Here is a 17780-nt window from a genome sequence, read left to right as displayed (position 1 = left end):
TTGATAACAGATGCCCGCTTGGAATTTGATCAGCGGCGGCGATATTCCAGAGAAACATGGAAAGCTTACTAAAGTCGATCCCGCGCACTTCCAGGACGACATCTTGGTTACAGGTCGGGATACAGTTGAGCATCTGCAGAACCTGGAGGAGGTTCTTAGTCGACTCAACTGCGTGGGGCTCAAGTTAAAATGTTCGAAGTGCGTTTTCCTGGCACCTGAAGTGGAGTTCCTGGGGAGGAAGGTCACGGCGGACGGCATGAGGCCCACCAATTCGAAGGTGGAGACAATCGAGAACGCATCGAGGCCACAGAACGTGACAGAGCTGCAGTCATTTCTAGGACTCCTGAACTATTTTGGTAACTTCTTACCGGGCCTCAGCACATTGTTATTATCCCTCGTGAAAAACTGTGTGCTTCACTGGAGCTGGTCCCATTCGCTCACTGGGATCCCACCTGCTGAACTGCTCATGAAAAGAGCACTTAAGACAAGGCTCTCGTTCGTTCACTCTGATCTACATGAACAGGTAGAGAGCAGGCGGCTTTAACAAAGTACATACCATGATAGCGCAAATGTGTCATGCGAGATTGAAATCAATGATCCTGTATTTGTATTGAATCATGGACAAGGTCCCAAGTGGCTTCCCGGCACTGTCATGGCCAAAGAGGGGAGCAGGGTATTGCTGGTCAAACTTTCAAATTGACTCATTCACCGGAAACACTTGGACCAAATCAAACTCAGATTCACGGACGAATGTTAGCAATCCAGTTTGGACCCTACCTTTTTTGACCCCCCAACATACACACCAGTGGGAACCGGCACCGCGGTTGGCCATGAAGCAGAACCCATCATCCACAGCAGCCCAGCAGGACCCACCACACCGGGCAGCCCAGCAAGGCCAGCGGCAGAGCAGCCCAGCCAGGGCCCAATAGATGATTCGCTAATACCGGCATTCACACCGAGACAATCAACCAGGGCAAGAAAGGTCCCAGATCGACTCACCTTCTAGTTACACTGTTAACTTTATGGGGGAGTGTTGTTATATATGTAAACTTGTCTATACTCTGTACAGCCACCAGAGGGCTCATCCCCTGGAGTCCCAAGGGATCCCACAATCCCTTGGGAGCACAGGTATTTAAGGAGGCCTCACAGATTGGAGAAGCACTCTGGAGACCTGCAATAAAAGACAAAGGTCACATTTTACTTTGAGCTCACAGTGTTCAGTCTGACTCTTTCTCCATACATAACAGAAGTATGTGGTCTTTGTGATGGAAAGGGTAATGGATCGGATAGATTAACTGTGAGGAAGGCTGTAAGCAACTTTAGGACACAGATAAGACAGTTGGCTGTTCAATGAAATTTTAGGTGCAAAAACATGACATGGATAAATACAGTTGTAGTGTCAACATTTGAATCCATTCCTATGGTGAAGGAGACACATGGGGATCCAACAGGATTTGGAGAGGATGATTGTTATTTGGTATGAAATGCACAAGTGGATATGTTTATGGAGGGTACTTGATTTAAATGTTTTATTTTGTCTCCTCTAAAAGAGTTGTGGCGCGAACCGTGGGATTTTGAGTTGTTGTTATGTTACCATGACATTTTACAAGCAATGAAATGGACTGCAGTCCAAAAAGGAAGAAAGACTTGCATCCGAATATCTGCTTGCACCTGTACTTCATTGTGGCAGCCTTGGAATGCTTATTCTCTTAGAAAGAAGAATGAATTCCATTTATATAGCCCTTTCACGGCCTCAGGATGTCTCAAATCTCTTTACAGCCAATCAAGTTCAGCAGTGTGTTAATGACCAGAGAATCTGTTTTGATTCGGGATAGATATTGTCAAGGAAACCAGAGAGATCTCCCCCTGCGCTTCTTCGAAATAGCATCCTGAGATCTTTGACGTCCACCTAAGAGAGCAGACGGTCTAGCGTCTCATCTGAAAGATGGCACCTCCGATAGTGCAGCGCTCCCTCAGTACTGCCCCCTCCGACAGTGCATCAATCCGTTAGTACTGCCCCTCTGACAGTGCAGCGCTCCCTCAGTATTGCCCCCTCTGACAGTGCAGCAATCCCTCAGTACTACCCCTCTGACAGTGCAGCAATCCCTCAGTACTGCCCCTCCAACAGTGCGTCGCTCCCTCAATACTGCCTGTCTGACAGTGCAGCACTCTCTCAGTACTGTATGAGTGTGTGTGTGTGTGTGTGTGGAGGCAGGTTCATTGAATACATTTAAGTTGGAGATGGATAGCTATTTAAAAGACAGTAGAGTGAAGGGTTATGGGGAACAGGCAGGAAAGTGGAGTTGAGGCCAAGTTCAGACCAGCCATGATCTTATTGAATGGGGGAGCAAGCTCGAGGTGACAAATGGCATATGCATGTTATTATGTAAACCTCTCTGCCTCCTTTAAGACACTAAAATCAACCTGTGGTCCCACTATCTTATGTGGCTGAAGAAACATATAAACATTTTCAGCCGTTGTATTACAGTATTGCAACGCTAGATTGAAATGCATGAATAGAATTTGCAAGATATACTGTTGTGTATTAATGTTTGGGGGTCACCAGACACCAGAGCCACGGTCGGACGTCATCGGGCTGTATGCATGTGTGCTTGGTCACCTGTGTATATAAGCTGGGTGTCTTTGTCACCCTGGCTCTCTCGGGCTGGAATAAAGATAGATCAGGTTGCACCTTAGTGAGTTTACAGTAACCAGACTTTTGAGTCATTATGTATACGAAGAATTGAAATTAGATCTTCAACATGTCTGAATAGCTATCGTAGATTGGGTATTGTGCAATGAGAAGGGGTTACCTAATAGTCTTGTTGTGCGGGGTCCTTTAGGGAAGAGTGACCATAACATGATTGAATTCTTCATGAAGATGGAAAGTGAAGTAGTCCAAGCCAAAACTAGGGTCCTAAATCTAAACAAAGGAAACTACGAAGGTATGAGGAATGGCTATGATAGTTTCGGAAGAGTGATTAAAAGGCATGAGGTGGACAATCAATGGCTAACATTTAAGGAACAAATGCATGAATTGCTTTCTGACACAAAAGGAAAAGTGGCCCAACCATAGTTTACAAAATAAATTAAGGATAGTATTAGATCCAAAGAGCTGTCTGTTATGTATTTAACCCTTTGTAATCTGCATTACAGCTGACCACAGATGGCCCACCTGTTGGAGTCCCAAGGGATCCCAGCATCCCTTGGGAGCACAGTATATAAGCAGGCCACCCACTAGGTACCTGCACTCTGGAATCTTATTAAAAGGAGCTCAGGTCACACTAGCTCTTTACACACAGTACTCAGTCTCACCATTTATTATGAGTGTAACAGACTCATACAATGTTGCCATAAAAAGTAGCAAGCCTGAGGATTGGGAGCAGTTTAGAATTCAGCAAAAAAGGACCAAGAGATTAATTAAGAGGGGGAAAATTGAATATGAGACGAAACTTACAAGGAACATAAAAACCGATGTAAAAGCTTCTCCAAGTATGTAAAAAGAAAAAGATTAGTGAAGACAAATATAGGTCCTTTAGTCAGAAACGGGATCATTTATAATGGGGAACAAAGGAGATGGCAGAACAATTAAATACTTTGGTTCTGTCTTCTCAGACGAGAACACAAATAACGCAGAAATGCTAGGGAACTAAGGGTCTAGTGAGCAAGAGGAATTAAAGGAAATGATTATTAGTCAACATGAATTTATGAAAGGAAAACCATGTTTGACAAACCTACTGGAGTTTTTTTTTAGGCTGTAACTGAGATTAGATAAGGGAGAACCAGTGGATGTAATGTATTTTGATTTTCAGAAGGCCTTGGTTAAAGTCCCACAAGAGTTTAGTATGCAAAATTAAAGCACATAGAATTGGGGGTAAGATACTGGCATGGATTGAAAATTTGTTAATTGATAGGAATAAACAGGTTTTTCCTGGGTGGTGGGCAAGGATTAGTGCTTGGACCCCAGCTAATCACATCTATAAATAGAGGAGGAAACCAAATGTAATATTTCCAATTTTTCCCCCAGTACAGGAGTAAGGATGTCCTGCTACAGTTTTACACGGCCTTGGTGAGACCACACCTGGAGTATTGTGCACAGTTTTGGGTCTCTTTAAGCAAGAGAGAGCACAGCAAAGGCTCACCAGACTGATTCCTGGGATGGAAGGATTGTCTTATGAAGAGAGATTGGGGTCAATTAGGCCTGTATTCACTAGAAGAGCGATAGGGGATCTTATTGAAACATAAAATTCTGACTGGATTAGATAGACTGGATGCAGGGAGGATGGTTCCCCTGGCTGGCAAGTCTAGAATTTAAAAAAAAGGGGCATAAGCTCAGGATAGGGGGTAGGAAATTTAGCACTGAAATGAGACATTTTCACTCAGAGGGTAGTGAAGCTAGGGAATTCTTGACCACAGAAGGCAGTGGAGCCCAAGTCACTGAATATATTTAGGAAGGAAATAGATATCTTGATACAAAAGGCATGAAGGACGATGGGGTAAAAGCAGGAATATGGTGTTGTGTTAAAGGATCAATTATGATCATATTGAATGGCAATGAAGGGCCAAATGGCCTACTACTGCTCCTATTTATGTTTTTATGAATATACATGTCAATATCTTGAAATTACCACAGCAAAAAAAAAATTATAGGACTGTTCCCACCTGCAGAAGAGTAGACAACCAGCAGACAGTTTTAAGGCAATTGGCAGAAGAACCACAGCTGACTTGAGGAAAGCTTTTATGCAGGGAGTGGTTAATATCTGTACTGCACTGCCTGAGAGGCTGGTAGTGGTAGATTGAATCATGGAATTCGACAAGCACCTGAAGGGAAAAAAATTGCAGGGCTACAGGGAAAGTGCAGGGGAGTGGAACTAGCTGAAGTGTTCTTGCTGAGAGCCAGCACAGGCTCAACCAGCTGAATGTCCTCCTGTGCTGTTAGCATTCTATGACTGAATCCCAGGGCAAAACTATTGCATAGCCAAGTGAAATATTGGGCCTATAACAAGTTATGATAAATAGAAAATAAGCAACCAAACTTGCAAGGAGACAAAACCAATCCAATATTGGACAGTTTATTTACAGTCCAATACTGTAAATTACATTTCACATCAAGAACCCAGGTCTCTTAGCCTGTACCAAGTCAAAAGTAGGTCAGAGTCTCAATTATATAAACACAAGCTTCTGTCACTCTCCCAAGGTGTGCTTGTCAAACAGGTACTCTCCCAGACCATTCTCAGGGGCTCCCAGTCTCTTCAGGTTGGTGATGTGATCTCCAAGCTTCTTAATCATCTTCACTTGTTCATCCAAGTAGTGGGTCTTCAGGAAGTCACACAACTGAAGGAGAAGAGGGAAATGAGTTATGGCCAGTAGCAGATATCAAGGAACATTGGAGGTTACCCCTGAAGAGTTTGGATTTTAATCCTTTTGAACTGGGAGGATAGTTAAGTGGTGCAATTGAAATTGATGAAAACTTGCTGTACAAGAGGTGCTGGGATCACAGGGACACATTTACAATATCTACCCCAAAAAAGACAACAGAGATCTTTTTAAATTAGATTCAAGGACAGCAAGGTTCCACCACCTCCAACTTAGCCAAATGCCCACATTAAAAGCATTAGGAACTTACATGAGGATCTGTCCTCTCAGTGGAGAGTTTGTGCAGATCCAGCAGACTCTGGTTCACATTCTTCTCCATCTGCAGAGCTCTCTGCATCACCTCCAGACCATTGCTCCACTCATCCTGCTGTGGTTTCTGAAGAGGAAATTCTCATGTTCACTTACAATGTATTGAAGGAATTAGGGCTGAAAAAAAAATGCAATCAGAATTCTAGGATACCATGAATCAGTGTGTTGAATGGAGAATTACTGCATTAAGCCATCAACCACTGGAGTCAAATTGATCAGGTGAATAGCACAGATGTATTTAAGGGGGAGCTTAATAAGTACATGTGGGAAAAAGGAATAAAAGGATATGTTGCAAGATAAAGCAAGGTGGGAGATGTTGTCTGGAGCCTGATCACCAGCATAGACCAGTTTGTCCAAATGGCTGGTTTCTGTGCTATAAATTGGAACCAACCGCTTTAGAGAATGTATTGGGAACAATCAGTCTCAGGGGATCCAGACAGAAGGCCCCTCTCGTTTATTGAGCCAAACCTTGATGTCCGCCAAGATAATCCGGCCCCCACGTCGATTCTGAAATTCCATCAGTTTCTCAGCATGCTCTCGTTCCTCATGTGACTGCTCTTTGAAGAACTCAGCAAAGTGACGCAGGGCAACATCATCCCGGTCAAAGTAGAAGGACTGCAGAGAGATCAGAAGAGTAGTTTATTGCAAGGAAGACCAATTATCATGGGCATTGTACATAAAGCCAAGCTCATTGCTCTTGCTTTCAAGGGCTCAGCCTCATTGAACTTGTATGTAGTTATGGAAACTAGCCCATACACAACTAACCTGGTAAAGATAATGGATAATCTCACCTCCAGCAAAAAGGGAAACTTAGTGATTTGCAAGGCAATGGGAACAGAGTGGACGAGTTGTATCGCTCCACCAAACAGTCAGCGACAGACAATGGACTGAATGGCCTCCTCTGTTGCATCATTTCATGATCAATTCAAATTTGATAAGATTAATGTTCTAATTTACCACTCAAAATTAGTGAAGGAACCCTAACAAGATTAATATCCTGGTTACCATTAGCACACTCTAATAATCATTGTTTATTGACACAGATCTAGTGTGTTCAGGCCAGTTGAAGGGCAGTATTGGAACACCGAGCAACCCCATTAAAGTAGAGATCTAGCCACAGTGCAGAATTCATAATCATACAAAAGAGGAGAAAAACAAAATGAGTTTTACTAGCTCCAGTCATGCCAAAGAATTAAACTACCACAAGCAGCATGAATTTAGCACCATCAAAACTTTTGAGAACCAGGTGCCATGGAATAAAAGTTATGAAAACCCCTCAATGTGAGGTGATTGGTGAAGTTCACAGGGTAGAAAAGCAGAGGGGTTAAGGGAGAGGCCATGGAGTACAGACAATTGATGAAGCCTTTACCATCAATAAAGCAAAGACAGAGAGGTATGACAGAAGGATACAAATGGGTATTTAAGATTAAGAGTTTAAAAACAACAGGAGGGAAGCAAGCATTTGTAACACTTTCTTCCCATCCTCCCCCTGTGGAGGTGAGGGATGGCTGGGAAAGAAAGTGTTTCAGATTTCCACCACACTGGTGGGAAAGAATACTTCCTGACTGCCCTCCTAAATGGCTGAGCTGTTTATGACATCACCCATTGAACCAGCAATGTAAGGAAAGTCCATGGAGTGAGTTAGAATGAGGAAACAAATTCTGAATTCCTCACATTGAGTGCAGAATGCATTCAAGATAAACTTCAAGCTCAAGAGCCCAGGAAAGAATCATCAAGATTCAACATCAGAGTATGGTACAGCTGCTGCAAGGAACAGAGGCAGTTTGTTAATGAGTACACAGGAAGATAAATTATTTCGCATTATAGCTTTAAAAGTGAGTTCACTGCATAGATTGGGCTGGGGGGCAACAGAGAGAAATAGATGGGCAGGGTACAGCACGGGATTTCATAAATTCACATTACATAGTCTCCATTGTGAAGTGGCAAAAAAACACAAAACTCACCATAGAGAGATAAACGTAGGAGGAATATAGCTCCATGTTGATCTGCTTGTTGACAGCATCCTCACAATCCTGGTGGTAGTTCTGACGCACTTGAGAAGCCATTTTAGTGGTGTTTATTTTTCTGAAGTATAAACTTTGTAGAAGTACCAAGATAACATTTAACCAACCTCAAACTCCTGTATTAATACTGAGCGATAATCCAGGGTGTGGCAGTCCTCAATATCCAATCAGAAGTTGCAGCCTCTCAGAGCACCAATCAATTAAAGGGAGGAGGTGGATGCACTCCCAGAGCCAATCAGATCTTTGAAAAGTGAGAATCATTGGCTGACAACTCAATGAGGATCTCAATTGTTCAAAATTTCCTCAAACACAGTTCAAATATTCAGAATCACAGGTTTAAATTAATCCTCTACTCTTTGGGCTAATTAATTGGGATGATTAAATCAGCTATCAGAAACACTTAAACCATAAGTGCCAACTTTATAAGGGGGAATAAACTGTCAGGTCCACATTATGACAAAACTAACATTAAAAACTTTTCAAATTATAATTTAGTTCCCTGTATCCACGTTGCACTGCAGTCCCTCTGGTGCCCACCGGTCACGGAAAGCCTCAAGCAGACCGGCAGACACTGCGTGCTCCCTCTCCAGGGATACCCGGGCACTGACATAGCCGCGGAAGAGAGTCAGGCAGACAGAGAGAACACCCCATCATCCGTGCTCTGCCTGGAGCAGTTAATGGCCACCTTGAAAGATTCATTGAATCCTCTGTTATTTGCAAGTCAGTGTATTTTTTATCGTTCTGCGCGGTTCAGTGGGTTGGTCATTTGCAGGTATCTGTGGATGCAACATCCAAAGACAGACCAGTGAGTCTGCAAAGCAACCGACAGGGGGTCAGGTGACTGGACAGTGCGTGTGAGGAATGTGACAAGCGCAAGTGCTCAGATACTCCATCACTTCCAGGTTTAGTGAGCACCTGTACACACAGGAGCTAGAATGTGGCGCGGACCGTGGGATTTTCAATTCTTGTTATGTTACCATGACAGTTTACAAGCAATGAAATGGACTGCAGTCCAAAAAGAAAGAAAGACTTGCATCCGAATATCTCCTTGCATCTGGACTTCATTGTGGCAGCCTTGGGAATGCTTATCCTCTTAGAAAGAAGAAAGAATTCCATTTACATAGCCCTTTCACGGCCTCAGGATGTCTTAAAGCTCTTTACAGCCAATCAAGTTCAGCAGAGAATGACCAGAGAATCTGTTTTATTTAGGGATACATATTGTCAAGGAAACCAGAGAGATCTCCCCTGCGCTTCTTCAAAATAGCATCCTGAGATCTTTGACGTCCACCTAAGAGAGCAGACGGTCTAGCGTCTCATCTGAAATATGGCACCTCCGATAGTGTAGCACTCCCTCAGTACTGCCCCCTCCGACAGTGCAGCAATCCCTCAGTACTGCCCCTCCAACAGTGCGGCGCTCCCGCAATACTGCCTGTCTGACAGTGCAGCACTCCCTCACTACTGTGTGTGTGTGTGTGTGTGTGTGTGTGCGACCATCAAGCAAAGCTTGCAATGTGTGTTGAAAGGCTCCCTGCAGATTGTCCCAGCTACTGCACCAGACCCCACTCACTCACCAGGATTCCCCCAGCTGAGCTGCTCATGAAAAGAGCGCTTAAAACAAGTCTCTTGTCCACCCTGACCTCTATGATCACGTGGAGGGCAAGCGACATCAACAGAGTGTGTACCATGGCCATGCAAATTTGTCACGCGATATTGAGATCAATGATCCTGTGTTTGTGCTCAATTATGGACATGATCCCAAATGGCTCGCTGGCACGGTTACAGCCAAAGAGGGGAGTAGGGTGTTTCAGGTCAAACTGACCAATGGACAAACGCATAGAAAACATGGACCAAATCAAATTGCGGTTCACCAACAGCTACGAACAACCTGAAGAGGACCCCACCAAATTTGACCTTCCAACACACACAAGTGGCAACTGACATCATAGTTGACCACGAAACCGAACTCATCAACCCCAGCAGCCCGGCAAGGCCGGCTGCCCAACAGGCCAATGAAGAACGTACCAACCCACCCTCACCAGCATTTGTACGGAGACGATCGACAGGGGAGCGCAAAGCCTCAGATCGTCTCACCTTGTAAATAAGTGTACTGTTGACTTCACAGGGGAGTGATGTTATGTATTTAACCCCTTGTAACCTGCATCACTCCTGATCACCAGAGGGCCCACCTGTTAGAGTCCCAAGGGATCCCAGCATCCCTTGGGAGCACAGTATATAAGCAGGTTGCCCACAAGGTACCTGCACTCTGGAATTGTAATAAAGGAGCTAAGGTCACACTTGCTCATTGCACACAGTACTCAGTCTAACTATTTATTATGAGTGTAACAATCAGCTTCTCCATAAATGTATCTATTTGTATTCAGTCCCATTGTGCATTTCATACCAAATCGCAATCATCCTCTCCAAATCCTACTGGATCTCCATGTGTCTCCTTTACCCCAAGAATGGATTCAAATGTTGACACTGCAACTGTATTTATCCAATGTTTATAAGTTAATTAGTTGAGAACTGCAGTGAGTGAAATGAAGTTGCTGTCTTCAGTCATTCCTTGTTAATGTCTTTGCATCTCTCAAAGTTTCGCGTCAACTTATTCGATCTGTGCTATTGTATGAAAATTCATCAATGGCAAATGAAGCTTCTCACCACCTTGGGCTTGCTGTGCCTATCGCCATCCCGATTCATCACAGGGAGTGACACTGAATTCAAAGAGATCTTGTGGAAAGGATAAAAGGATCCCCAAACCCAATAACCCCAAGGCCTGAATCGAAGTCTCTGGTGCCTACCATGGTGGCCATTGAGTGTGATCATGTGATGTCCATCAGTTTGCTCGAAGCCCTTTGTGACTGCAGGACAGTCACTGCATCTTGGATCCTTCGGCCTATACAAGTGTAAATACACAGACACGTGTTCCGTTCAGGTGGGTCAACTGTGCTCATTGATGGCATCTCCCCCGAAAGGGCAATGCCTGTGGCGTGATTGGCTCCGGATCAGAATCACTGCCATCCCCTCTGACCCATCTAAAGCAGAGTTTCAATCGAAGCCAACACCTCTCATCAGCTAATCCAGGACTGAACCACTTCTGCACTGAAACCAGACGTCACAGCTTTGGATCTCAGAGAAACACCAACATGAAAGGAAAAGGACCAGAGGGGAGAGATGAGAATTTTTTTTACGCTACGAGTTCTTTTGATCTGAAACATGCTGACTGAAAGTATGGTAGAAGCAGATTTAATAACAACTTTAAAAAGGTGAATTGGATATATAGGTGAAAAGAAAAATATTGCAGGGCTATGGGAAAGGAGCTGAGGAGTGGGACTAATTGGATCGCTCTTTCAAAGAGCCTGCACAGGCACGATGGGCTGGATGGCCTCCTTTTGTGCTGTATGAATCTATGATGAGGCACAGTTACAGAACAACTGAAGAGGGTGTAAAAAAGATTTACAAGGATGATACCAGAAATGTGAGGGTATAGCTATACCTATCAGGAAAGGATGAACAGGCTGGGTCTCTTTGCCTAGCCTCCCCTATTTGCTTCATCAATATCACTCCAATGGTTGTGACGGCCTCATGGCAATTTTATATTCAAACACATTGGTTCATGGTAATGTTGACATTTGATTGTAGGTTTGTTTAATCCATTATATGTGAACTGTTGCTTTCCAGAAACCGGAGCAGGATGAGTGGAGCAATGGTCTGGAGGTGATGCAGATAGCTCTGCAGATGGAGAAGAATGTGAACCAGAGTCTGCTGGATCTGCACAAACTCTCCACTGGGTCACTTGAAAAGAGAAGGCTGAGGGGTGAGCAAATAGAGTTCCATATAATTATGAAATGTTTGATAGAGTAGATACAAAGAGAATGTTTTCACATGTGGGGCAGAGCAAAACTAAAGGCCATCAATATAAGACAACTGATTCCAATTTGGCCAAGCTGGCCAATGCCAGTTTTAATGCTCCACAAGAGCCTCCTCTCTCCTTGCTTCATCTAACCCGATCAACATATCGGTCTATTCCTTTCTCTCCCATGCACTTGCCTAGCCTCCCCTTAAATATGCTATTTGCTTCATTAATATGACTCCAATGGTTGTGATGGCCTCATGGAAATTTTATATTCTAACACATTGCTTCATGGTAATGTTGTCATTTGATTGCAGGTTTGTTTCATCCATTATACGTGAAATGTTGCTTTCCAGAAACCAGAGCAGGATGAATGGAGCAATGGTCTGGAGGCGATGCAGAGAGCTCTGCAGATGGAGAAGAATGTCAACCAGAGTCTGCTGGATCTGCACAAACTCTCCACTGGGAGCACTGACCCTCAAGTAAGTTCTTAATGTGGGCTTTTGGGTAAGTTGGAGGTTGTGGAACCTTGCTGTGCTTGCGCCTAATTAAAGGATTACCACGCCCAATAGATTTGTTGGTGGATTTTTATTGAGCTTTGGGAAGGGACGGGGGAAGGTGGCCTCCTGTGGACATTGTCGAGTAAATATGTCTCAGTGATCCCAGGATCTGATCACTTATTGTGCAGTAAGTTTAATCTCATTCCATCAATTGCACTGCTTGACTATACTCCACTTCAAGAGGATTAAAATTTAAATTCTCAAGTGGAAGCTGACATTCCTTGATATCTGCTGCTGGACATAACTAGTTTCCTTCTTTCAGTTGTGTGACTTCCTGGAGACCCACTACTTGGATGAACAAGTGAAGATGATCAAGAAGCTTGGTGATCACATCACCAACCTGAAGAGACTGGGAGCCCCCAAGTATGGCCTGGGAGAGTACCTGTTTGACAAGCACACGCTGGGGGAGAGTGACTAAACTGACTGGATGAAGCTTATTGTGCATGGTACTTGTATTTCTATAATTTAGACCCAGTCCTGTAGGGAATGATGGCTTGTGACTTTGTACAAAGAGCTGAGACCCATCACTGTAAATAAACTGTTCAACATTGGACTGGGTTTTGTCTCCTTGTAAATTTGAGTGGTTGCTTATTTTTTATTTAACATAACTTGGTTTACATCAAACAAGAATTAAATTGAGCTGTGCAACAGTGTGATGGCATTCAGTCCTATGAAATTTGTTTATCCTCTAGTGTAATGCCGATTGTATTAACTGGGATATACCTGTTGTAAGATCTAAAACGTTGAAGGGTGTATTTAGACAATTGACAGCCCCATGGGATATTGGCCCAGTGACCAAAAACCTGATCAGAGGTATGTATTAAGGACGTACAGAGATGGTTAGGGAGGGATCTCCAGAGCTTGGACCTTAGATTTCTGTACAACATTACCTGGTGTCACTATCTGCTCTTACATAAATAACAATTAAATCCAACAAAATGCAAGTAGCTGTAAAATGTGTTCAACAACAGGAATGTTTTCCATTAAACCAGTTTGCACTATTTCAGTCCAGTGAAGAATAAGTCCTGGATTAGCTTCCTATTTAGTGTACCTGCTCTGTGAAGAGCAGTTTGTATTCAGTAGCTGCTACAGATCCTGTTCAGTTATCCAGGCAGTTCAGTAATGGAACTCCCAATTGCTGCTATAGGCTTTCTGTTAAGTTTTGTAGGCAGACAAGCAATGTCTCAGCACACTGAGCTCTGGGCACTACAATTGGGTGAGGAAGGAAAGCAACACGTGGCATCAGCTTGCTGTCACAGCTTCATTGGTTAGTGTGGATACCCTAAGGGTGTGGTTCTGGGACAGCTTCTCTTCCGCCCGCTCCCATCATGGTTGAATAACACACCAACACAACCTCCATTCACATGAATAAGGAATTGGGTAAGGTATTGAAAGACTAACGGTACTCCAACAAACTATAATCCTTCTGGGATGAGTAAATATATTTCATTAATTCCACAAAATAAAAGGCCCAAGAAGTTAAACCCATTTTTCCAATGCCCTGGCCCCAATGCCAACATTCTCAATTTTTTAGCCCACTATCAATTTGTATTTAGTCCCACTGTGCGTTACATAACCATCTCCCTGGATTGGATCTCCATTTCTCTCCTTCATGGCTATGGATGGATACAAATGTTAATGCTGCAGCTCTAAAAATCCAGTGTTTACAAGTTATTTTTAGGAATTTAGCTGAGAACTGTATTGGGTGCAATTAAATTGTCATGTACAGACATTCCAGGTTAATGTCTTAGCAACTCTCAAAAGACCCGTTGAGGTATCAATGTTACAAAATTCATATATTGATGATCCACAGTTCCATGAGTCAGCCTGTGTCTGCGTACTGATGGATTTGAAGGCTCCATGTATTCAACAAAGTCTCCAGCTCACTCGATGTGAAACTTTACAGGTGCTCATGTTTTAAGAATTACTTACAATTTACAATACAGAGAAAGACCATTTGGGCCAACTGGTCCATGCTGTGGTTTATGCTCCATGTGAGCCTTCTCCCACCCCACTTCATCTAGACTTATTAGCATATCCTTCTATTCCTTTCTCCCTTGCGTTTATCTAGCTTCCCCTTAAATGCATCTATACTCTTTGCATTCAGAGTTATTACTACGTGTAGCTCAGTAAACGCACCACTGCTGTTGTGGATTCTCTATTAAGCGGTGTGGGCAAAGAAGTGAGTAACAGCTACAGAGACCACCAATGTCTGAGCTCAAGGCCAGCATATATTACCCGTCCCTAATTGCCCTTGAGAAGGTGCTGGTCAGCCATCTTCTTGCACCGCTGCAGTCTTGTGGTGAAGATACTTCCACAGTGCTGTTAGGGAGGGAGTTTCAGGATTTTCCTCCAGTGACGAAGAAGGAATGGTGATATATTTCCAAGTCAGGTTGGTGTGTAAGTTGGAGAGGAACTTGCAGCTGATAGTGTTCCCAAACTTCTGCTGCCCTTGTCCTTCTAGGTGTTAGAGCTTTTGGGTTGGCAAGTGCTGCTGAAAAAGCCTTGGCGAGTTGCTGCAGTGCATCTTGTCGATGGTACACACTGCAGCCATGGTGCGTCGGAGGTGGAGGCAGCGAATGGTGAAGGTGGTGGATGGGATGCCAATCAAGAGAGCTGCTTTGTCCTGGATGGTCTCATGCTTTTTCCGTATTGTTGAAGTTGCACTCATCCAGGTCAGTGGAGAGTATTCCACCAAACTCCTGACTTGTACCTTGTAGATGGTGGAAAGGCTTTAGGTTGTCAGGATGTGAGATACACACTGCAGAATACCCAGCCTCTGACCCGCTCTTGTTACCACAGTGCTTATGCGGCTGGTCTAGTTAAGTTTCTGGTCAACGGTGACCCCAGGTTTTGATGCTGGGGAATTCAGTGACAGTGAATGCTAAGGGCAGGTGGTTAGAATCTTGCTTGTTGCAGATAGCCATGGTCTGGCATTTGTGTGGCACCATTGTTACTTGTCCCTTATCAGCCCAAGCCTGAATGTTGTCCAGGTCTTGCTGCATTTAGGCGTGGACTGCTTCATTTCTCAGGTGTTGCAAATTGAACTGACCACTGTTCAATCATCAAAAAACATCTCCACTTCTAGCCTTTATGATGGAGGGATGATCATTGATGAAGCAGCATATGATAGTTGGCATAGGACACTGCCCTGAGGAACTCCTGCAGCTATGTCCTGGGGTGAGATGATTGACCTCCAGCAATCACAACCAACTTCCTTTGTGCTAGATATGACTCCAGCTCATGGAGAGTTTTCTATATTCGTATTGACTTCAGTTTTACGAGGGCTCCTTGATGCCACACTCAGTCAGAAGCTGCCTTGATGTCAAAGGCAGTCACTCTCACTTCACCTGTAATTCAGCTCCTTTGTACATGTTTGGACCAAGGCTGCAATGAGATCAGGAGCCGAGTGCTCCTGGCGCAACCCAAACTGGGCATCGGTGAATAGATTATTGATGAGTACCACTGTCGACAACATCTTCCATCACCTTGCTGATAATTTGCACACAGGAATCTCCCACAAGCAGCAAATGATAATGACTGCGAAGTCAGGTCGCTCATTGCAGTGCAGGCAGGCACAGCAGGATAGGGCAAAGAAGCGGCGAGAGTAGAAGGAAGTGACCGGGGCCCAGGAGAGGCGTGAGTCTGGGGCGCAGAAGAGGTGAGGGCCCAGGGGCAGCACGAGCCAGCCCACACTGCCAGATGTGTGCGCGCTCAGTTTGTGCAGCAGCACTAGTCTCCAGTTTTCTTGGGTAATCCTTGCCACTGGACCAAGACCTAGCTCTGTCAAGCCCATGTGATGGCTGGTGTGCTTGGCCACCTCACGTTAAAAACATCCAAGCACAGGCATCTTCCACCCTCCAAGATGTAGTTCAGCATCTAGAATATTAGGTCCTTCATTGAAACACCTGTGAACTCATTCCTTTTTGGCGAGGAAGCAAGTCATCCTCATTTCGAGGGTCTGCCTATGATGATGATGAATTGACTGATGGGGCGATAATTGGCCTGAATGGATTTGTCCTGCTTTTTGTGGACAGGATGTACCTGGGAAGTTTTTCACATTGTCGGGTGCATGCTACTGTCTCTGTACTGGAACAGTTTGGCTCGAGGCGCGGCTAGTTGTGGACCATGAACCGGATAGGATGATGTCGGGGCCTATTGCATTTACAGTATCCAGTGCACTCATATGTTTCTTAATATCATGTGAAGTGAATTGAATTGGATGAAGGCTGGCTTCTGTGGTGGTGGGCACTTCAGGAGAAGGCCGAGAAAAATCATCCATGAGACACTTCTGGCTGAAGGTTGTTGCAAATACTTCAGCCTTGTCTTTTGCACTCGCGTGCTGGGCTCCGCCATCATTGAGGATGGGGTTATTCATGGAGCCTCTTCCCTCCATTTGTTGTTTAATCGTCCACCACCATTCATGACTGGATGTGGGGGCAGGACTACAGAGCTTTGATCTGATCCATTGATTGTAGGATCGCTTAGCTCTGTTTGTAGCATGTTACTTTCACTGTTTAGTATGCATGTCGTCCTGAGTTTCAGCTTCCCCAGGTTGACACCTCATTTTTAGATGCACCTGGCGTTGCTCCTGGTATCCTCATCTGCACTCCTCATTGAACTAGGATTGGTCACTTGGTTTGATTTTAAAGCTCGAGTGAGGGATATGCTGGGCCATGTATTTACAGATTGTGGTGGAATACAACACTGCAGTTGCTGATGGCCCACAGTGCCTCATGGATGCCCCATTTTGAGCTGCTAGATCTGTTTTGAATCTATTCCATTTAACACTGAGGTTGAGCCACTCACCACGAAGGAGGATGTCCTCAATGTAAAGACAGGACTTCGTCTCCAAGGACTGTGTAGTGGTCACTGCTACCAAAGATGTCATGGATAGATGAATCTGTGAAAGGTAGATTGGTGAGGACGAGGTCAAGTAGGTTTTACCCTTGTGTTCGTTCTCTCACCATCTGTCATAAGCCCAATCAGGCAGCTATATCGTTCAGGACTCAGCCCGCTTGGTCAGTGCAACAGAGCCACTCTTGGTGATGGACATTGAAGTCCATTGCTACTATCGGTGCTTCTTCCAAGTGGCCTTCAACATGGAAAAGTACTGATACAAGCTGAGGGAGGCTGGTAGAAGGTAATCAGCAGGAGGTTTCCATGCCCATGCTTAACCTGAACCCATGGGACTTGATCGGCTCGAGAGTAAATTTTGAGTACTCCTACCGCTGCTCCCTCCCGCCTGTATACCACTGAGCTGACACCTCTGGTGGGTCTGCCCTTCCGGTGGAACAGGACATATGAAGGGAAGGTGATGGAGGAATCTGGGACATTGGCTGAAAGGTATGATTCTGTGATTGTGACTATGTCAGGCTGTTGCTTGATTATCATCGTCATAGGCAGTCCCTCGGAATCGAAGAAGACTTGCTTGCACTCCTGAAGTGATTTCTTTGGTGGCTGAACAGTCCAACATGAGAGCCACAGATAGTCGCTGAGGAAAGGGATTGGTGGGATTGGTTTGCCGCATGCACTTTCCGCTGCCTGCGCTCGATTTCTGCATGCTCTCGGTGATGAGTCTCGAAGTGCTCAGCACCGTCTCAGATGCACTTCCACCACTTAGGGCGGTCTTGGGCCAGGGACTCCCAGGTATCAGTG

At 44.6% G+C, this 17780-nt stretch overlaps 1 protein-coding gene across 1 annotated transcript; it reads right to left on the bottom strand.

Moving 5' to 3' along the window:
• Positions 1-5184: 5184 nt before the first annotated feature.
• LOC139262207 (ferritin heavy chain, oocyte isoform-like) lies at positions 5185-7751 on the bottom strand. Its single transcript, XM_070877352.1, has 4 exons — positions 7650-7751; positions 6154-6300; positions 5627-5752; positions 5185-5334 (listed from the first exon to the last, which is right to left on the bottom strand). Exons 1-4 carry the CDS (start codon positions 7749-7751, stop codon positions 5185-5187), a joined length of 525 nt encoding a protein of 174 aa, XP_070733453.1.
• Positions 7752-17780: the final 10029 nt, after the last annotated feature.

This window comes from Pristiophorus japonicus, chromosome 4, assembly GCF_044704955.1.
Source record: "Pristiophorus japonicus isolate sPriJap1 chromosome 4, sPriJap1.hap1, whole genome shotgun sequence".
Taxonomy (NCBI): domain Eukaryota; kingdom Metazoa; phylum Chordata; class Chondrichthyes; family Pristiophoridae; genus Pristiophorus; species Pristiophorus japonicus.
The sequence above is the reverse complement of the archived record's forward strand: the minus strand, read 5'-3'. Positions and strand labels throughout refer to the sequence as shown.